We start from the raw sequence: 23,100 nt of genomic DNA, 5'->3' as shown, positions 1-23,100 counted from the left end.
CCACTCAAAACATCTCCAGCATTCAGAGGAATTTAAGGAGCATGTTCCTATTTGGTACCTTCTCAAAGATTCTAGGCTTGTTTCATATAGTCTGCTCTGGCAAAGGTATTGTTTTGCTGCAAGTGTGTGTGTGTGTGTGTGTGTGTGTGTGTGTGTATGAGTGTGATAATTACTTGAAGCTGGAAGAGAGAGAGAGAAAAAAAAATACAGTCCTGAAATCTTCTAAAAACAATGCTTAAATTAGACATTTACACAAAAATAACAGTGAAATATTTTAATGCTATAGAAAAGTTGAATGTCTGAAGTCAATCAATTAATTTCATATAATATTTTACAATGATAACTACTGATGTTATTGTATAACTAAGGGTATTATCAAATGCTAAAAGGGTGCATTGCTTGACCAGTGATGGCCATCAATATAGAGCAAAGAATATTCTCAATGAAGCACATCAGTTCCGCCTTGTGGACAGACGGCAAATTAAAATCTAGCCTCAATCCATTGTATCCAGGTACTGACCTGATTTACTCAAATGTTCAGTAAAGGACATAATGGCATGCACATGCGACTCGTTTTGATGTGATATTAATTGGGTGTCAAATCCATATATAATCACAATTTGTAAAGACTGGACTGACAATTTATATATTGTAAATATTTACAGCATTAGCACAGATTAAACAACAGATCACATGAAATATTACTTCCACAGAAACTTTGTGCAATAGCAATTGTCCATGGTATGAAACAATTAAATGTTACAATTACAAAACAGCAAAGGCACTTCTTAACAGGTCTAAATTAACCTGGTCACTTTTGATAAACAGGTAATCAAAGAAAGGCACATGAAGAATTTTCAACAGAATTACTAATCTTATATGTTGCTCATAAGAATAGACTACATATGGCATCATACAGTTGTTAATTCATTATTTTTGGAAAATGCAATGTATATTAATATATGTAGAGATGAGAGAGAGAGAGAGAGAGAGAGAGAGAGAGAGAGAGAGAGAGCGAGAGAGAGGCATGCAAACGTTTGGGCACCCCGATCAAAATTTCTGTTGCTGTGAATAGCTAAGCGAGTTAAAGATGGGCTGATTTCCAAAAAGCATAAAGTTAAATATGATACATGTCTTTAATATTTTGAGGAATATTACTTTTTTTACAGTTTCAAAATAACAAAAAAAGGAGTCTTTCAATTCTTGTTTGGGTGATTTTCACCCATTCTTCCTTGCAAAAGGCTTCAAGCTCTTGTGAGATTATTGGGCCATCTTGCATGCACTGCTCTTTTGAGATCTATCCACAGATTTTCAATGATGTTTAGGTCAGGGGACTGTGAGGGCCATGGCAAAACATTCAGCTTGCACCACTTGAGGTAGTCCATTGTGGATTATGAAGTGTGTTCATTATCCTGTTGTAGAAGCTATCCTCTTAAATCTCCAGCTTTTTTTTTTACAGATGGTGTGATGTTTGCTTAAATTTGCTGGCATTTGATTTAATCCTTTCTTCCCTCTAACAGTGAAATGTTTCCCGTGCCGCTAGCTGAAACACAAGCCCAAAGCATGATCGATCCACCCCGTGGTTAACAGTTGGGAGAGGTGTTCTTTTCATGATATTCTTTTTTTCTCCAAATATACCTTTGCCAGAAAGTTATATTTTAACTGAATCATTCCAAAGGACTTGTTTTCAAAATGCATCAGGCTTGTTTAGATGTTCATTTGCAAACTTCTGACACTGAATTTAGTGGTGAGGATGCAGGAAAGGTTTTCTTCTCAGGACTTCCATGAAGGTCATATTTGTGCATGTGCCGCAGCACAGTAGAACAATGCACCACTACTCCAGAGTCTGCTAAATATTCCTTAAGGTCTATTGCAGTTAAACAGGGGTTTTGATTTGCCTTTCTAGCAATCCTATGAGCAGTTCTCTTGATCTTCCATACCTCAATTTGACCTCCACCATTCCTGTTAACTGCCATTTCTTAATTACATTACGAACTGCGGAAACAGCTACATGAAAACACTTTGCCATCTTCTTATAGCCTTATGCTGCTTAGCGAGCATCAATTATTTTAATTTTTAGAGTGCTAGGAAGCTGCTTAAAGGAGCCCATGGCTGCTGATAGTTGGGACAAGGTTTCAGGAGTCTGAGTATTTATAAAGCTATAAAATTTGCATCACCTTGACTTTCCAAACGATGATTGTGAACAGGCCATAGCAAGCTAATTAAGGTCTGAGACCTTGGTAAAAGTTATCAGAGAGCTAAAATCTATAACTATTCACAGTAACAAAACATTTGACCAGGGGTCCTAAAATTTTGCATGCCACTTTGTGTGTGCAAAACACACACACACACACACACACACACACACACACACTTCACCATCAGTTTCTTCCAATGCCATAAGCATAGCTTCAAACAGGCAAGTTTTCACAATACCAAATTACTTAAGGCAGATGTAAATCTACAATACAATACTTGTCATGAAATTTGCCAAATTCATATTTTCATAATCAAGGTTTCAGCAACAGGAAGTTAATGTGTAAAAAAAAAAAAAAAAAAAAACATTTACTCCAGCATGTGCTTACTAGAAAAAAATTTTAATAAAAAAAATTTATAAAATAATTTACAGAAAAGATGTTATAGACAATGGAAGCATGAACAATCATTCACATACTCACAAATGTCTACCCATTAAGAACATCAATCTACTAGCCAGCCCTGAAATGTAAATTTATATACAAGTATTATTTTAAGGAACAATTTTGCACACTTGATTACCATTTTGTTCGGTCTGAATAATCTGTGTTCAATACAAGTTAAGGTCAACTGACAGCATTTGTTGCAGAATTCTTTAAGAAATGCACAAATCTGGGTTACAGTGAGGCAATTACAATGGATGTGAATGGGGACAATTATTTGAGAGTTTAAAGGCAGAAATGTGAAGCTTATCATTTTTATTAAAAGCACTTACATGTATTATTCTGTTAAAACTCATGTATTATTTGATCTGTAAATCATGATTTTTATGATTGTCATTTTAGGGTTTGTTGACATTACATTGCCATGGCAACAAAGTTGTAAAAATAATAAATTAAATATAACTTCACACAGAAAAGATTATGGAGTGACTTTGTCAAACTAAAATCATGTTAACACACATATTGTTTAGATCTTGTGGCTATACTTTTAAAACGTTTACAGATTGGACCCATTTATTTCCATTGTGAGTGCTTTTGTGTAACCCAGATTTCTTCTTTTCTTTTCTTTTTTTAAGAGAGAGTCAATATTAATTATTGCGGTAATCAACATTATGCCACAAATGTTGTTGATTAAGCTTAAAGTGTATTGAACCTGGAATATTCCTTTAAGATGTGGCTCTGATGGATGGGCAGCACCACAATGTCTATTCATTTGGATCAGTGATAAATATTACAGCACAGTCTGTTTTCATGAAAGAGGGAACAGCAGGGTGGGAGAGCCAAGCCAGAGTGTGAAATCTCAAGGTGCTGTGTAGTGTAGTGTACTGTACTAGGGAAGGGTGTGTCTGACTCTGCTTATCTCCTGGACACACAAGTTCTATGGGGTTCCACAGAGGGTCTGGAGTGAAAAAAGCCCCCTGTTTAAGCCCCCCACTTCACACAGGCTACCCACAGCCGAACCTCCCCTGTTGGGGACCCCGTTGACATTGCTCAAGAACAAAGTGCTTAATCATAGTGAAATGTCATAGAATTATACTGTACATTGATAATAGATTATGTATTGTACAGTATATTTAATAATACCCTGATGTTAAAATGTTATCACTGTAAAAAGTATTTCCCCTTCAGGTAGAGTAGGTTTCTAGCAGCAGTAACATGCATGTTTTTATTTGTGGCTAGGACCACAAAGTTGATGGTCTGTAGGACAGTTATTGAGTGTACCTGTTGCATTTGAATTGTGTGGTCTCAGGTTTGAGTAGCTTACACCTCTTAAACATACATGTACAAGAAGTGGTTACCTTAATCTAATAATATACTGTATACACTAGCAGTATTGACTTCATAAAAACAGATTTATAGCCATACTGATTTTGAAATTAAAGCAAACCCTTAAAGGGATAGATCACCACATATTTTTTTTAGTCATCACTTATTCACCCTCATGTTGTTCCAAACCTGAATGGCTTTCTTTATTCCGTGGAACAAATGTTGCATTCTGCAACATTTCCTGTGTTCCACAGAAGAAAGTCAGTCAACGGGTTTGGAACAAAATCAGGGTAAATGATAATAGATTATATATTTTTGGGTGAATTGTCCCTTCGCATTAATTGTGAATAGCAACTTTTTGCACTGTAGTAATCCTCACGTATCATGTTTATTAATGCACTGAAACAGTAAGACTTCAGTGAATTCTTTTTAAAATACTTGTCATGTCATCATGCACACTATTTTAAACTCCCTTACAGCCCTATAAACAGTGATATGACCAGGTCTATGTCAGATTAATTTAAAACTGTAGCACTTGTGCTGATGAATTTAATAGTTAATAGTGGAAAAATAGATGTTAAGTGTTATATTTCTAAAACACACATACAGACATACATAGCTTTTAAAGGGTGAGACAGTCTCACCCATTCAAGCTCAGTTGAAGTCACGGTTGGGGAAAATAAGAGGACCCACAAGCGTCCACAGGTAGAGGGTGAGACTCAGCCAGCTGGAGCAGATCTTCACCCACACCGCAGGCATAGTGCTCTGCATGGCCTGAGTGGTGGTGTTAGGCCTGAAGATTGAGAAGATAAATAAAACATTAGCTGGTTTACAATGCCTAATGTATCAAATGATACCTGGATGTACCAGATTCTTTAATAACTATTCCATCCACCATGTGGATGCCATTACAATGCCATAAAAGATGGTTACACACAAGTCTCTGATATTCTGGTCACTAGATATAGCTTGGGTCCCTCCTTCAATATAATCCTACAGGTTTCTTTTGACCTGTTTTATTATCTGCCAGTAGCGCTAGGTGAAATGGCAAAAAAAAAAAAAAAAAAACTTTTTATTCTAATTTTCTAAGAATCTAATTATGATTTTTTTCAAACATAAGTACGATTCACGACAAGAATTTTCAACTTTTAAATGTACTCAACTCAACTAAAAAGTAACTCCAACATGATTCACAGAACAAGTTCTTTATTAGAATGCAACCTGGTTAGAGTAATCAAAGTTCCCCTTCTGTCGCTCTCTCCACGTTGTGTCGGAGTAGCGACACTAGGGGTCTCTCTTGAGCGCCAATATTCACCTCTGATCTATTGAAAAGGGCCAATGGGAGTTGGCAGTCAGTATTTGCATACCCCGCCCCCGGACATACGGGTATTTAAGCGGGGCAAATACGGGAGTTCATTCAGAAAATTTCTTCGGAGCCGATGGTCTGTCTGCAGTTGCTGCGAGTTTACACACCACTATAAAACGTTCCTGTTTCCTCTGATGATCTGCATGCTGTTGGATCTTGACGGCGCACAACAGCGGCTTTCTCCTTCACTTTGCACGGCGTGCATTGTTGCCCCTGAGCGCTTCAACAGCGCAGACACACACACACACTGTGTATATTAAAAGAGTTATTTTCTTTAAAAGAGTAAATTTCTCTAAAAGAGCAAACACAGCGGCGTTGAACGTCCTTTTCAGGCGCGTCTTTCTGAAGATGCCTTTCCGCCCCTATGTAGTTTTTGGAGGCGGTGATTTCTCCCCACCTCTGACGGTCATAAAAACCACCTGGCGTACCTGGGTTGCGAAACACGCAGGCAGCGTTTTTTATGAATGGTCTATGTTTTCAGTACGAAAACATAGCCATGACAGCATTGCGGTCGTAGGCTTTCTCTTGTAGTGAGAGAGAGCCGCTTCAGCTGCCCCCCGCGCCTCGCCTCCTTCCCACGGGATTGAGGCAGATGCCGCGGGCGATGAAAACGATCTGGGGTCAATGACGGGCTGCGTTTCGCCGGGTGAACCCCTTGAAACCCCCGCCTCCCCGCACGCTTGCTGTTTTCCGTCCGGGCTCGGGAAGAGCATGCTCTCCAATGGGTTATGTTTTCAGCCTGAGAACATAGCTGCAGCAGCGTTGCGATCTCTGCTTTCTTGTGAGGAAGAAAGCCACTTCAGCCGCCCTCCGCCTCGCCTCCTTCCTACGGGATTGACGCAGGCGCCGCGAGCGATGAAGATGATCCCGGATAATGGCGGGCTGCGTTCGCCGGGTAAAACCGCCGAAACCCCCGCCCCTGCAGGCTTGCTTGCTCCCCTCACAAGCTCGTGATAAGCGCGGTCCGCCTAACAGCCGGCCGCGCGGTCCCTTGGGGCTCCCGGACATTGGATGACGACATCACCGCTGCATCAGAGAGCGTCACAGCGGCATCGGATGCGGATAACTCGCCTGGGCCGCCACCTACGGGTCTTCTTGCCCAGTCTGAGCCTGACGCACGGAGATCCGCTATGCTTCCCTGGGCTTGATGATTCACGGGCTGGTGCGCCACCCACAGCCGCGCCTCGCTCCTTCCCGGACGCAGCACGACGAGCTGAGCGAGCCAAGCTTCCTCGCTCCTCCGCCTCACTACCCTCGGCGTAGAACGGTCCCAGACCGCCCCCCTGCATGCCATGGCCCCTCCCTGCAAGTCCACCGTGCCAAGGCACTTCAAGATTTGCACTTGGGTAGTCCTGTTCTTGACGTGCTGCAGGAACTGCACTCGACAGGCTGATGTCCACCCTCATGGTCCAGAAACATAACAAATGGACTGGATCTGGTCGTAGTACAGGAGGTAGACAAAGCACGCTTCTCAAAACTCTCCAGTCTCCCAGCTCCATTCGGCGACACCACCTGACCTACTCCACCCAGCAGTCCTCAGTGGTGAAGAAACAGACGGAGGCCAGGTCACACGCCCTGCCCCGCGCAAGAACCTGCCGCCAGGGGCCATGCCCTGTCTGCTCGCCGAGGGCGCCCTCCTGCGGCTTTCAAGGAAGAAGAAGTGTTCCGCCTCAACGAACGAGAGCGGGCCTAGCTCTCAGCCCCGCTTGAGCTCCCCGCAGAAAGAGGACGCCCTCGCCTCACGGACCCCTCGAGGACCCAGAAGGCTCCCAGGCGCTCCAGAGACGACTCGACCCAGAGACCGAGATGTTAGCTCCGGAGGTGGTAAGACCTCTCCGCTCCCGGTGGAGGGCCGGAGGAGAATCCTTTGTTTTTACATTTTCCACATTCTCAATAATAGAGCTATTTCCTTTGCCTCTGGGTCACCTGGCCCGCAAATGCCGCTTCACGGCAATCTGCTTTCAGATTACGACAGTCCCGGTACACCGGACGCGGCGATCCCGCCTTCCGCCTGCCCACGACTGTCCCTCGGCCGGCCGGTTCAGACGAGTCCAGAGGACGCCAGCATCAGACCTCCTCCTCAGTCACGAACCCGCCCCTGCCGGGTGCGCCGAGCAAGGTAATTGCTTTGAGTCTATTCTCAGCACCTCAGCCTCAGGCCGCAACGGCCGCCCGACGCTGCATTACCTGTTCCGCCCGCTGCGAGGCCCCGCCGGTACGCCCAAAATACTCGCCCCTTTGGTGCCCCTAGCGTAGAGCTGGGAAGCGTGGCTTTCGCTTCCCAACGCATCACGCTGGCTGCACCGACCATTCGACTCGGTTACGCAATTCAGTTTGCTCGGCTCCCGCCCCTTCAGGGGCGCCCGCGGAAATCACGACCCTCTTAGCCAAGGGCGCGGTAGAGCCCGCCCCTCCAACCGAAATGAGGAAGGGTTTCTACAGCCCTTACTTCATTGTACCCAAGAAAGGCGGCGGCTTACTGACCAATCCTGGACTTGCGAAGTTTTCAATCGGGCCTTGTTAAAACTCCCGCTCAAAATGCTCACGCAGAGAAATATTCTGGCTGGCGCTCAGCATCTAGATTGGTTCGCAGCGGTAGACCTGAAGGACGCTGCACTTCCACGCCTCAATTCTGCCACGACACCGACCCTTCTTACGGTTCGCGCTCGACGGCCAGGCTGCTCCAGTACAAAGTCCTCCCCTTCGCCTGTCTCTGTCCCTCGCGTCTTTACTGAAAGTCGCAGAGGCGCCCTTGCCCCGCTACGAGTAGCCGGCATCCGCGATTTCTCAACTACCTCGATGACTGGCTCATCCTAGCACACTCTCGAGAGTTACTATGCACACACAGAGACCAGGTGCTCCGCACCTCAGCCGCTTGGGGCTTCAGGTCAACTGGGAAAAGAGCAAGCTCACTCCGTTCAGAGCATCTCTTTCTCGGGTTGGAGTTAGACTCAGTCTCAATGACAGCACGCCTCACCAGCTGAGCGTGCTCAGTCGGTGCTGGACTGCCTCGCTTCCCTCAAGCCAGGCACAGTGGTCCCTCTAAAACTTTTCCAGAGGCTCCTGGGGCATATGGCGCCCTCTGCGGCGGTCGCGCCGCTGGGGTTGATGCATGTGAGACCACTCCAGCACTGGCTCCAGACTCGAGTCCCGAGACAAGCATGGCACCACGGCACGCATCGGGTAAGGATCACCCCGCCTGCCTCAAAACACTCCGACCCTGGACAGACCTCTGCTTTCTACGGGCAGGAGTGCCCCTGCAGCAGGTGTCCCGACGCGTCCTGGTCACAACCGACGCCTCCCGGTCCGGGTGGGGTGCCGTGTGCAGTGGGCACGCAGCAGCGGGCCGCTGGAAAGGGGCCCCGCTGCGCTGGCACATCAATTGCCTGGAGTTGTTGACCGCCCTTCTTTCTCTCAGGAAGTTCCTCCCGTTAGTTCAGGACAAACATGTCCTCGTGGAGATCGGACAGCACCACAGTGGGGCGCACATAATCGCCAAGGCGGCGACGCACCACCACATGTCACAACTCGCCTCGCCGTCTCCTCCTATGGAGCCAGCAGCGACTCAAGTCGCTGCGCGCCACTCACATCCCCGGCAAGCTCAACGCTGTAGCGGACACGCTTATCACGACAACGCCTGCCCGGCGGGAGTGGAGGCTTCACCCCAGTCGGTCCAGCTGATTTGGGAACGGTTCAGCAAGGCCCAGGTAGACCTGTTTGCCTCCCAGGAAACCTCCCACTGCCCGCTCTGGTACGCCCTAACAGAGGCTCCCCTCAGGACAGACGGCTGGCACACAGCTGGCCCCTCGGGCTGCGCAAGCACGCATTTCCCCAGTGAGCCTTCTTGCACCGGTGCTGTGCAAGGTCAGGGAGGACGAGGAGCAAGTCACGCTAGTGGCCCCGTACTGGCCCACTCGGACTTGGTTCTCGAACTCAGGCTTCTCGCGACAGCTCCTCCCTGGCTAATTCCCTGAGAAAGGACCTCCTCTCTCAGGGACGGGGCACGCTCTGGCACCCGCGCCCAGACCTCTGGAACCTCCACGTCTGGTCCCTGGATGGGACGCGGAAGAGCTAGCCGGCTTACCGGCGACCATTGTAAATACAATCAACCAAGCCAGAGCCCCTTCATGCCCTAAAGTGGCGCTTGTTCACAGATTGGTGTTCTTCCCGAACTGAAGACCCGCAGAGATGCGCTATCAAGTCAGTGCTCCTGTTCCTACAGGAGAGGCTTTATGTTGCCGCCATTGCCGCCCACCACGATCCTGTAGACGGCAAGTCTTTGGGCAAGCACGACCTGATCCTCGGGTTCCTGAGAGGCGCCCGGAGTTTGAATCCCTCCCGGCCAGGCCTAGTTCCCTCCTGGGATCTCTCGGTAGTCTTGGGGACTCCAGAGACCTCCCTTCGAGCCGCTTGAATCAATTGGATTCAGGGCCCTCTCTCTTAAGACGGCCCTGCTGATCGCACTCGCCTCCATCAAGAGGGTCGGGGACCTGCAAGCGTTCTCTGTCAGCGACACTTGCCTGGAGTTCGGTCCGGCAGATACGCCTGTGATCCTAAGACCGCGACCGGGCTATGTGCCCAAGGTTCCTACCACACCATTCCGAGATCAGGTAGTGAACCAGCAAGCGCTGCCCCGGAGGAGGCAGACCCAGCCCTTTCGCTGCTGTGTCCAGTGCGCCCCTGCGCATTTACCTGGACCGCACACAGAGCACCAGACGCTCTGAGCAGCTCTTTGTCTGCTTTGGGGGACGGCAGAAAGGGAATGCCGTCTCCAAACAGAGGCTCGCCCACTGGGCTGTCGATGCCATCACACTGGCTTATCACACCCAGGCCGTGCCCCTACCCTTGCGGGTCCTCGTGGGCACTGGCCAAGGGCACCTCCCTAGCAGACATCTGTAGAGCCGCGGGTTGGGCAACACCCAACACCTTTGTGAGGTTTTACAATCTCCGCGTTGAGTCGGTTGCGTCTCGTGTTTTCTCAGGTCCGAGCCCGTAGAACTCGGTAACACGTAGACCGACCGGCCGGGTGGATCGCTTGTGCCCAGCGCCCTTTTCCTGACGTCAAGGTAAAGTAGTGCGCCTTCTTCCCAGGGCGTCCCACTCCAAGTCCGGGTCCGCGGTTCAGCGGAGGAACTCGCCGACCCAAGCCACTGCGGGTACCCTGGTGGCCACCCTGTACTGGTATAGGGGCTCCACAGGTAAAATAAGAAGGCCTCCTGTTCGGACTCCCCATGTGTGTAATTCCACGGTTCTGTCTCCTTACGAGCGGACCCCCGTGTCTCCCTTAGGCAGTTACAGCTGCCCCGGTCGCCGTGCTGTAGCAACTCCCCCCTTTCGAGGCTGGATTTACCACCACGCCATACTTTCCACACGAGCCCTAAGACGGCTGTGTGACGTGTCTACCACTTTCCCTCCCCAAGAAAAAGGGCAGGTGTGGTCTCCGCAGGGTCTGGGTAAGACCCCCTTCCCTATATGCATGTAAGGGCCCAGGCCGTGATTGCTCTATGCGAGAAACATAGAGAAAAGAGGCCCAGCCAGGCTGGTCCGTTCCCATGTTGGAAAACATTGCCTTGTTCCCCTCCCAGGGTAACTAGAAGGATCCCGATGTTCTTATGGGGCATTGGGGAAGGGAACGTGCAGCCAGGTACAGACGATGTGCGGCACTGGATGAAATCCCTGCAAGATTGGAATGGGTCCCCTAGTGTCGCTTCTCCGACACAACGTGGAGAAAGCGACAGAAGGGGAACGGAGGTTACATACGTAACCAAACGTTCTTTCATAATTGATATGCAATAAAAATGACCACAGAAAAAAAGAACTGCACCAGAAAGGAAATTGTCAACAGTGTAAATGTAAAATATATTAAAATCTAATAAACCCAGATTTTAATTTTTTATCAAATAAGAAAACTGCTAAATAATTATTATCCAAGGTAGATATACATTTTTTATCTAAACCAAGTATATCTAGAAAGTACTCATTTTATATCAAACAATTTGTATGTATAATCATAAACCACTGCAGATAAAGTCCAGGGCCAGGGCCCTCTAGTGGTGCATGATGAGCAGTGCAGCAATATCAAATAATTCATCATTAGGATTCAACTCATAAAGTTAGTCAAAATCATTGCAGGCCAAATGTTGGCTATAAATGCAGTACACTTGAAACACATCACAGAAAAAAAAAAAATAATTAGCAATATAGCTGAATCATGGTAAAAGGATCAGTGGTTGTTTGACTCTCCCATTTATAGCCTATCCATTTGATATGATATGAAGTGCCCACAACTGTCAAGCAATTAATGCTTTATTATGGGTATTTAAACAAAAGAAAGGAAACTGTTCATCAACATGTGGGGAATGGTGAGGCAAGTTACGGTCTTAAGCAGGTGTATACTGTGCATGCATGATCAACGAAGTTGAGCTACAATCACATTGCACAGTCGTACTGGAAATATTACTGCTGTCTTTTATATCAGTCTTTTATGTAGTCGATTAGGGCCGTGCACGCATGTGCAGCTGATCAGATTGGAGGAGACATCTTTTGTCTTCCTTTAACAGCCTTTGGTGAAATTGACAACATGTCTAATTATAGCGTTTGTTAATATTTTTTTTGGCAAAACCTCAACTCAAGAAAAATAAAAACGGCATCAAAATGTTCATATGAATCAATTGAAAAAATAAATAAATTATAAAATAAAATAAAAACAACACCCAGCCCCATTTGCCTGGCAAAAATTGTCTGATTAACACACTCCAACTTAAAAGGAAGAAGAAAAAAATAGCCTCCTTTTGATGCATTAAAGCCATCACATTTTAAAATAACTCCAGAACAAAGAGTGTTTACTTACTTGTACCAGTTAGTGAGAGTCATCATGATATAGAGAGAGGCCAGGAAGAGGTGGAAGTGGAAAAAAGAGTAGCTGTATGTGACGCTGTCCTCTTCATTATCCACGACACGCCGAAGGCCATCCTCACCCACCTCCACCCCTCCCTCAGAGCCCTTCCCCTCCTCTGTCTGCATCAGCCTGTTCACCTGAGCATTACTGGATGAACGGATACTGGAAGAGAACAAAAACATACAAGTAAAAAATAAATTCATTAATTAATAAATAACTACAGTGTCTGATATACTGTAGAAAGGTGCTTGAAAAGGTATTTTTCAATGCATTTCGATTACACATGCTTAACAAGAGTGTTAAGCTCAAAAAAACAAATCAAAAGTCTTATCCTAAAACTTTGTCTTAATCTACCTTGCATAAAAAGTGCAAAAGAGGAAGATGATCAATCCCACAATGCCTTGAGCATCCCACCATTGGACCATCCCAGGGGAGCTGGTGGGCAAGGCCGGCGCTGTGCTGATATTGGACACCAGGCTGAGAAGACTCGGGTTACACTCCCGGTCTAAGGACAGAACCACACAAATAAACTACATTTAATAATGAAATAAACTGAAGCATTGTGCTCGCATTGAAATAATTATGCAGATGCCATAATAACATACTGAGACACTACATCGCTATTCAGACATGCAATTAAACACCTCATATCTATTAGTCAACTAATTGCACTTTCAAAGATTCTAGATTGTTAATTTAGCATCAAATACTGGACCATAACATTATGTGGGGAAAGTAAACATATGCACAGGGTACTAGACGGGAATATGGCTTTTTTCAGTAACAAGCAACTGGAGACTATAAAGGTTGCGCATTGGTTTGAATGTCGCAAAACTCACCATCAACTGATCAGTCTGAGTAAGAACAAAATGAAAGTTCATGAAATGAAAAGAGGGAACAAAGTCAGAGAGTAAATATTTTTAGAGACTTATTTGCATGGCTTACTTGGATTGTTGGTCATGGCAGACCACGTGACGTACATAGTGTATAAAGTGATCAGAGAAGACTGAAGCAGACCAGACTGCGGTGAAGCCTCCTGCAAACCCAAGACAAATACATAAAATAAATAATTTGTAAATGAAAAGAAAACCACACAAGATTCTGTCCAACCAAGTTAACCTTGTGTAAAAACAACTTGTAACCTATTTTTGGCTAGCACAAAAGGGAGTGGTTAGCACAAAGGGGAGTGGTCAACCGATATATCGCAGAAGCCGATAAATCGGCCAATGTTTGTAATTTTTTAATTATCGGCATTGGCCAATACATATTCCTGATTAGCAAATTAGTTTCTTAAAGGGATATTTCACCAAAACATTTTCATCATTTATTCACCCTCATGCCATCCCAGATGTGTATAACATTCTTTCTTCTGCAGAACACAAAAAGATTTTTAGAAAACAACTTCAGCTCTTTAGCTCCATACAATTCAAGTGAATGGTGACCAGAACTTTAAAGCTCCAAAAATCACATGAAGTCAACATACAAGTAATCCATATGACTCCAGTGATTAAACCTATATATTCAGAAGCAATGTAATAGGTGTGGGTGAGAGACAGATACATATTTAAGCCCTTTTTTACTTTAAATATCTACTTTCACATTCCAAAAGTGGAAGTGGATATTTATAGAAAAAAAGGATTGAATATTGATCTACTTCTCACCCAAAGTGATTACATCGGTTACGAAGTTATGGATTTAACCACTGGAGCCATAAAGACTATTCTTATGCTACCTTTATATGATTTGTGGCGCTTCAAAAGGTCTGGCCACCATTCACTTGCATTGAAAGGACCTACAGAGCTGAGATAATCTTTTAAAAATATTTTGTTAAGCAGAAGATAAAAAGTCATACATGTCTGGGATGGCATGAGGATGAGTAAATGATGAGAATTAAAATTTTTGGGTAAACTATACCATTAAGCCACGGTGTCACAGAGAATCAGCTGCTTGCACTTGAAAGAGCCATCTGAGACATGTATATGACCAATCACAGTTTGTTTTGTTGTTACACGCCACCGTGTTACCACAATAACAGACCGTTTCGCATATCAGAAACGTGACAGACGTGTATGAGCTCATGATGTTTAAAGTGCTTGCATGTCTCATTCTCCCTCTCGCTCTCTCTTCTCAACGGTTCCCTGTAACTGTCTTGTCTAATGATAAAAATGCAAATATCAATAAAACGTCTTTCATATACAGGGTTCCCACTCTTTTCAAAGCACATTTTATGTGCCGCAAGGTTGCAATATTTAAACAAAAACACACAAGAGGTCATTAAAATTGTGGTTATTAGAGAGTTGTTTTAACAAAATTCCATATTCGAAAGTTTCATTCAATTTCATCCACAAAATGGTGTCTAATCAAATTTAAATAAAACTATAATCAAATGAAAATACAATTATTTTAATAATTAATAAAAAAAATTTTTTTTTTATTATTTTTATCAAATTTATTTTCTACAAAATCCTCACAGCATAATCCGAAACAACACTGAAGATATTTATATCAAATAAAGTACAGCACAACAGAACATCACAGATGTGAGATATTGCCTTAATACATGTTTATTATTATTATTTAATAACATTAAACATCTCCATTTCATGTGGTCATTTAAAAAGAACAGTTATTTTGGTGTTTCTGTGTGTTGGTTACATGAATATGTGTGATTATTAAACCCCAAAAAGCTTTGATTTCATTACAATAAATGTGTGAGTCTGTATGTGCTGCACGCTTCAGAGCGCTCTGCTACAAACACACACACACACACACACACACACACACACACACACACACACACACACACACACACACACAGCACATGTGACGCTCATGATGAGGGGTTTTCAGCGTACGAGCAGCAGCTTCACACATTCATTTTGAAGCATGCAGCACATGCAGATTATATATTTAATTAAATCACAGCCTTTGTGGTTTAATAATCACACCTGGACATATCGAGATTAACATTTCTTTATTTAATCATGCATTCAAAAATTCACTTTTGTCACAAACATGTCATATTCATTGACATTTCACATTTTATAGCTAATGTAACTTTTGAAATCAGCAATCCGTGTTTTCCACATTGCGGAATCGTAGGGCCTCACATGTGACGGTGGTGTAAGCAGACTCTTAATCTACACACTGAAGTGTAAAGGCTCATCCCTATGCTGCTACCACCTCGGGTGTAAATTCATTATCAAAAAAATTTAAATCTGCGTCTGACCGTCGTCATTATCTAAAGTTTACAACTCAAATGTGTTTGTTGTTAACCCTCAGCAGTGTTGGAAGGAAAACATTCTGCACTATATCAGTACTTACAGTAAAAAATTTACAAAAACCTTGTCAGAATCAATTTTATTATACTAAAATATTTTCCAGGACAAATCATTATTTTCCAGGACATTTAGGTATTTTTCTCATTTTCCATGACTTTTCCATGATTGGAAAACTGCATTGCAAAATTCCAAGTTTTCCAGGATTTCCAGGACGCGTGGGAACCCTGATATATCATCTGCAAATATGCAGCTCGAGGAAACAAATGTAATTCAAAAACCTCACAAAACTTGTGCAAATCCAGCGTTTTCTTCCTGTTTAGTGCTTGTATATCTTCATCGGAAGTGTGTATTATAATAGCCTGGATCAAAACTGTGTTCCTCTGACTCGAATGCTGTGTGACAGTCAGTCCATGACACTCCAGCCAGGCGATCCGGGCCAAGTACACTGGAAGTTGTCAGTAGATTGCTGCTCTCGCTGGATCTGCACGAGTGACAGAGTGACTTCAAAATAAAAGTGCTTTATGTGCACTTATGTATACAAGTATATGTCATTTTCACTGTGGACTGAATGTAAATTTAGTTTGACTTGGTCTTTTGAGTAAATATAATGCTGAAATAAATGTTTTATATTTATTATATATATATATATATATATATATATATATATATATATATATATATATATATATATATATATACATATATATATATATATATATATATATATATATATATATATATATATATATATATATCTGGATTATATCGGCCACCCTACTCTCTGGATATTGGCATCGGCCGCTAAAAAAACCCTATTGGCTGACCTCTAGAAGAGGGCTTGTCTATTGTGGCAGTCCAGCATTGATATACTGTTAGCAAAGAAAGTAACAAAGAAGTATGCTTAAAAAGACAAAAAGGGCAAACAACAGATGACCTTCAGAACAAGAGAGATTTTGTTATATACATTTTAAATCAGCATTCATGTCTGTTAGGGTTTATGTGTTTAGGTAATCCCATATTCAGGAAGAGCTAATAAAAGCAGATTTGTCAGTTCCCTTTTATTTCTCCATGTGCAAGGTCTTAAAGGGATAGTTTACCCCCCAAAATGTTTTATTCTGTGATCATTTAATCTCCTTCATGCTGTATTAAACCCCATATTACTTTAGATTTTTTTTGTAGAAGAAAAGGAGTTGTTAGACAGAACGTTAGCCTCCTCAATCAATATTTACTTTTATTGTATGGAAAAAAGATGAAAGTGACTGAGGCAAACATTCTCTCCAATATTTCCTTAGTGTTCCATAAAGTCATATGGGGTTGAAATTAAAGGAGTGTGTGTGAATGATGATAGAATTTACATTTTTGGGTGAACCATCCCTTCAAGATCCACTCTGCCAGAAGGAAGCTTACCTGCACTTTGGGCAGAATGGAAACAACGGATACGATGACACAGAGAATAAGGTTGAAACTGATGAAGAACTTGTGTTCGGCGCAGTTGTCAGGCTTTGTGTAGTATAGATAAAACAGCACAATCGCAGCAAAGGCCAGGGCGTAATGTAGTATAGTGAAGAACAACAGACCTGTAGGCACAGAATATAGTCTCATGTTTCCTTCTTTGAAATTCATAGACTGAGACATACCTTTCAAGCCTATATTGGTGAACATGAAATTACAGTCTACTTGCTCTCTACATACCCGAGAACCAACACTTGCTGTTGCCCTCCTCAGCATTCCTCACCCACAGCTCATTCCAGGAGTGAGCAAAGTCGATCAGTAGGATGAGCTGGATAAGGATAAATAGGAAGGAGCCCACAATACCAAAGTAGAACCATACTGTGAAGAAACAAGATGATAAGTTGTTTCATCAGAACTGAATGGTGGTAGCATATTGGTTAACATGAAAACATGAAATCATAATTTACCCAATTTAATTTTTTTTATAAATGTTGCCAACCCTATTTTGTGTCTTTGTTATTATATATATATATATATATATATATATATATATATATATATATATATATATATATTATTTTTCATCTTAGTAAAATTACTTATGGGCAAATATAGTTTCTTTCTTAAAAAGGACACTTTTCACAAACAAATCTAATCCAGCCATAAGTTATTTCCTACTGAATATGTCATAATTCAAAAATGTGTCACATTATGGAAGTTAAAGGGTCAGTTCACCCAAAAAATAAAATTATCCCATAATTTATTCACCCTCAAGCCATCCTTAGTGTATATGACTTTCTTCTTTCAGCCAAACACAATCGGAAAATTATGTGTTTAACCTTTTGTAATGCCCACATCTACAAAACAGACACTCCCATCTCTGTAATATACACGGAGATCTTTAGTCTCTTCTGAATCAGTACATTATCTCTCAGACGTTGGGTGATTCAATTGTAACTCAAACATCGTTTAGTAAACTAATCCCATCCAAATAGGGCTGACGTAGGTTTTTAAATGCCATTAACTACAATACATTGTTTTTAGGAACTGAACATCAAAACTATTCTGAATAGAAGAAAATAATCTTTTTTTTTTTTAAACAGTAATGATTCTATTATATTAAAAACCTTAAACTAATAACTAAGCTTAATTAAACATGCTTTTCTTAAGGGCTGGTATTTTTATACTTGGATTCACAATGAAGCAGATTAACATCAAGATTGTTTGGATGTTACACATGATCTCTGAACAGAATGCTCTGAATCTTCAATTCAACACCATGAGAATTCTGGCTAGGCAGTAAGAACAAGTTCCCATTGTTAATATAATATGCTATGAAAAAATTATAACATCCTATTCCACTTTGAATACGGTCTTTTCCCACGCATCTCATCACAGTCATTAAAAAGTAATTGACTTCTTCTCTGTAGGAAACTATGATTTTTCTGCATCCCATTTGTAATGGCTTACCAGAATAACATTATGACTATTGCTACATTTATAGCTTAACATCATCATAGTCACGTTATCATTGCTATTGCACTATATCTCCCTAGGTGAATATCCAAAATTGCAAATTGTTTCGTTATGTGCGGTTGAAAATAAAGGTTAAAGGAAAAGTTCATGAAAAATCTCTCATTATTTACTCCCCATCCCAGATGTGTATGACTTACCTTCTTTTGCAGATTTTTTGAAGAATATCTCAGCTTAGTATATTCATACAATGCAAGTGAATGATGATATTCATACACAAATTGCTAAGTATGACATATTCAGCAGGAAATAATGTAAGGCAGGATTGAATTGGTTTGTGAAAGTGGTCTTTTAAGGAAAGTATTTATATTAGTCTGAACGATGACGATATTCTTCTAAATATTTGCTTGTGTTTTGCAAAAGACAGAAAGTCAATCACATCGGTAATGGCAAGAGGGTGAGTAAATGATGAGAGAATACAATTTTTAGTTTTAGGTGACTACACCTTTGAAGGAAAATTATGTCATTAGCTCACCCTCATGTTGTTACAAACCTGTGTGACTTTCCTCAGTTGAACATAAAACAAGAAGTTTATTAGCATGTCCAGGGTGCTTTTGTTATATACAATTAGAGTAAATGAGTAAGGATCCTGTCATGTTCAAAAACAGCGGCATAAAATTTACATGATAGGAAAACAAAAAACTAAATTTAAGCTGAATTTCACTAAAAGACATATGCTACAACCAGTGCCATTTGGCATTACTGGAAATGAAATGAGAGTAAATGTTAACAGAATTGACATTTTTGGGTAAGCTAACCCTTTATTTGTCTTTTACATATGATATACCATCATTAAATGTTCCATCTGGGATGAAAAAGGCTCCGACAGCGATACCAACTAGGATAAGAATCTTGAAGAACCAGAACCTGTTGACAAAATAGCCACAAATAGAATACAAATTCTTAAAAGTTTTTAAAGTGTCTTTCTTTATGTAGTAGAGGTTACAACAACAACACAAAAAAATTTGCTCATTAACATTGTGTGACAAATATATCATACAATAAGTACCCGTTCTGAATGGCGGCGCGGGGGTCTTTGCTGCTCCGTACACGGATCATAACAGCGGTGAACAGAAAAAAGAAGCAAGCCATAGCAAAGCACATGCGGTAGACTGATTTGTATCCAACAATCACATCACAGTTCACATGGTTTTCAATCCCTGGTATTGAGGTTCCCCCTTGACAAAAGCCTGGAATCTATAAGGACATTAAACATTTTGTGTTATGTTAATGTTGAATTAAAGGTACACATATATATATCAAAATTAAACATACAAAGTTGTATATCTGAAAATATTAAGTCTGAGTAAGTAGCATATCTGCAGCCAGACCTCCTTTTCTTTTTGGACATGACGTAAATGTAAAATATAATTATAAATAATATAACAGTGGTCGTATGGCGCCATGCGATGGTCGGACATGTGAACGGTGAGCTCTTCACACTTTGGTAGTTTTATCACTATTTGTGTCATAAACCAGTGTGATTCGATAATCCTGATTCTTAACTTTTCTATGATGACCCAAAGAATTAAAAATCCTCGGGCTCTGGATACATTAAAAGACACTTACGTGCTCAAGCTGATACCCCAGCCGGGGCCGCAGACCAGGGACTCAGTTTGGACGGTGCGGCAGAAGAAATTCTGCATCAGTCTGAAATTCTAGCGAAGGTCATGGCGGACTTAGAGGATCATGGTGTAATACGTCGATCGAAACGGATCGATTGTCTTGAGTCATCGGAGAGGGAATTAGTTGCTATCTAGCAACCAAGGTAGATTTGCAGTGCGTCTGGGAAAAGTTGGAAGACCTTGAGAATCGTAATCGGCGAAACAACGTCCAAATTGTTGGAATTCCAGAGAACGAAGAAGGTCGAGATATGGTGAAATTCCTAGACGAGCTCTTTCTGAGTCACCTCAAAATAACAGGCCATAAGCTGGAAATCAAGAAAGCCCAGAGCTCCGGCTTGGAGATCCGCTAATGGAGACAGGCATCAATCAATTCTGGCCAAATTTCGGAGATCATCCAATAAAGATCTTGTGTTACATGAGGTGAGGAGTAAAGGAAGGCTTTCTTGGAAGAACCACAACATTTTCTTGTTCCCAGACTCCGCGAATTCAACAAGAGAGAAATGTGATCAATTCAAGGAATGCAAGAATCTCTTACCTCAACGGAAAGTCACTTTTGCTCTGATGTTTCTGGCCAAATTGGGGAAGCTACAGAACATCAAACATCATCACCGCACAAATCGGAAGATTTGTGTGGCAGAAATAGCAGCAGTAAGTTTAACAGCCGCCTCTCCCAGCCGACACGGAGAGTGACATACACAGCAAGATGCTCATAAGTTATGAATCATAATAACTACCAAAAAATGCACAGAAAAAACCCCACGATAACATGACATTTATAATTATATATTTTGAATGTAAACAGCTTTGAGAACAACACTTGCACACATTATAAGCCGGTAATAATGGCAGTAAAGTTTACATGCAGATTGGGAAGAGGTCAGAAAAAATAATGTGTGCCCATCGATTTTTACTCAAGCAGCTAAATAATGTTGGATTATGTACATATCGTAAAACCAGAGGTCAGGTTCCTCTCTAGTTTCTTTTTTTTTTCCACCACTAAATAACATTGAAAGGAGTCTCTTCCTTGCTACAGTCACTTCAACGTGTTCCCAGGGGGCTTTCAGACAACAATGCAGGATTTTCTATAAAGCTGCTTTGAAACTATGTGTATTGTGAAAAGTGCTATAAAATATAAATGAAAAAAAAAAATTTTCTTAAGAAAAACATGAAAATTGTGAGTTCATATTAGTTTTTCTCAACAATCAAACAAAATAAATGCAGTGCTGTTGTTTAAGTTACGTAGAGCTCTATTTTTTGTTGCCAATGTTAGACACTTTTGTGGCATTTATGATTTAAAAGACATTTATGTTGAATCCTTGAATAAGTTAGAGCGAAACATTTGTGGGTGCTCATATCGTATTGAATCATATCGTAAGGCAATGCATCGAATCATGAAATTTGTGTATCGTTATATGCCTAGTAAACACGCAAGAACAAATGACAGTAGCCTGAAATTTCCCACCAAATCAAACACCGGTTTGAAGTAATGAATGCAATTTCATTATTGTAGGCTTACGATTTTGTACAAAGATTTTTATGTACAGGCTCAATAATTATATTTTGTTCAATTCAAATAAAAAATGTATCAGAAAACCTCCAAAGTGTACCTTTAACATAACACACACAAAGCACATTAAAGTGGGTGAACACTGAGGGTGGGCCCACCTTGCGGAGCTGTGTTTCCATGCCAGGCAAGATCATTATTACAGATACCAGTGTACCCAGCAGGAGGAGGAAGGAGAAGACCAGCCGTGTGACAGTGGAGTTGTTGGTAGAAGGACAACAGCCACATAGGAGACATGGAGCTGAGCCACACAAACACGAGGCCTGTGACAGGGAATTGTATGACATTAATTAACCAGTTAACACAGGACGCTTCACCTCTAATCTTGAAAAAATGTTACAAAGTGTTTACAGAGAACCTCAAATGCATTACACACTATAATACACAATGCAAACACAAAAAAAGATATATATTCAAACTTGAATCCATACAAAACATCTACAGAGTACATGTAAGTTCCAATGACTCATAAGGCAAATACATGTAAGGCTTTAATTATACAATGTTCCTGTAACTCAGATGGTAGAGCATGGCGCTAACAACACCACGGTCATGGGTTAAATTCCCAGGGAACCCAGAAGCTGATAAAATACATAACTTGATTGCATTGTAAATTGCTTTGGATAAGAGTGCCTGCCAAATGCGTTAATGTATATAAAATAAATGCAAAATTGGCTGTTGCCATATCAGATTGTTTTTCATTACATATTTTTAAGGCTCATTGATGCCCCATTTTTTTTTCTTTTTTTAAACTTAATTTTTTAATTATTTTTCCTTTTGAAAAACAAAAACAAAAAAACAACAAAAAAATCAGCCACAACAACATACAATCGTTTGGTCACTAATATATTCTTACATAAAACAAAATTGATTAAAGTATATATGTCAGATGGTACATTGGTCAATAAACATGTCATGAAGTCGTAAACACAATCCATCTTTCCCAATACTGCAAATACTTATCCATCTGTAGGTTTAAAGCGAAAGTCAGCCTCTCCATATTTTGGACACTGGTCATAATGTCCAGCCATTCAGCCTTTGTTGGGGGTTCAAATTGTAGCCACTTTCGTGTTACAGCTTTCTTGCTGGCTGCTAATAATATCTTTAAAAGGTACTTGTCTTTCTTCATCAAATGAGCTGCTAAGTTACCCAGGTAAATTGTAGAAAATGAGCAGTCAATTCCATCACCGAAAATAAAACGTATTACTTGTATTACCTCCTGCCAATATGACTGAATGGCTGGGCAGCTCCAGAATACATGAAAATGGTCTGCCAGCTGTTCCCCACATTTCCTCCAACATAGACCACTTCCCTTCTCGCAAGACTGAATAGATTTTAACTTGGGGGTTATAAAGTATCTAATAAGATTCCGCCAACAGAATTCTCTCCACATACCCGAGCTGGTAGAAGTCGCCT

At 41.7% G+C, this 23,100-nt stretch overlaps 1 protein-coding gene across 1 annotated transcript in view; it reads right to left on the bottom strand.

Moving 5' to 3' along the window:
- Window positions 1-972: 972 nt before the first annotated feature.
- The window catches only part of LOC127656306 (serine incorporator 1-like), a 37,705-nt gene continuing 15,577 nt past the window's right edge, over window positions 973-23,100 (bottom strand). The window contains exons 2-10 of the mRNA XM_052144574.1: window positions 21,786-21,947; window positions 19,505-19,692; window positions 19,283-19,362; window positions 17,203-17,340; window positions 16,918-17,087; window positions 13,175-13,265; window positions 12,584-12,734; window positions 12,182-12,391; window positions 973-4,758 (exon numbers count right to left, since the gene is read on the bottom strand). Coding sequence (XP_052000534.1) covers window positions 4,620-4,758; window positions 12,182-12,391; window positions 12,584-12,734; window positions 13,175-13,265; window positions 16,918-17,087; window positions 17,203-17,340; window positions 19,283-19,362; window positions 19,505-19,692; window positions 21,786-21,947 — 1,329 coding nt within the window. The 3' untranslated portion in view covers window positions 973-4,619. The remainder of the gene's footprint in view (window positions 4,759-12,181; window positions 12,392-12,583; window positions 12,735-13,174; window positions 13,266-16,917; window positions 17,088-17,202; window positions 17,341-19,282; window positions 19,363-19,504; window positions 19,693-21,785; window positions 21,948-23,100) is intronic.

This window comes from Xyrauchen texanus, chromosome 15, assembly GCF_025860055.1.
Source record: "Xyrauchen texanus isolate HMW12.3.18 chromosome 15, RBS_HiC_50CHRs, whole genome shotgun sequence".
Classification (NCBI taxonomy): Eukaryota; Metazoa; Chordata; class Actinopteri; order Cypriniformes; family Catostomidae; genus Xyrauchen; species Xyrauchen texanus.
This window is presented reverse-complemented; position numbering and strand designations above follow the sequence as displayed.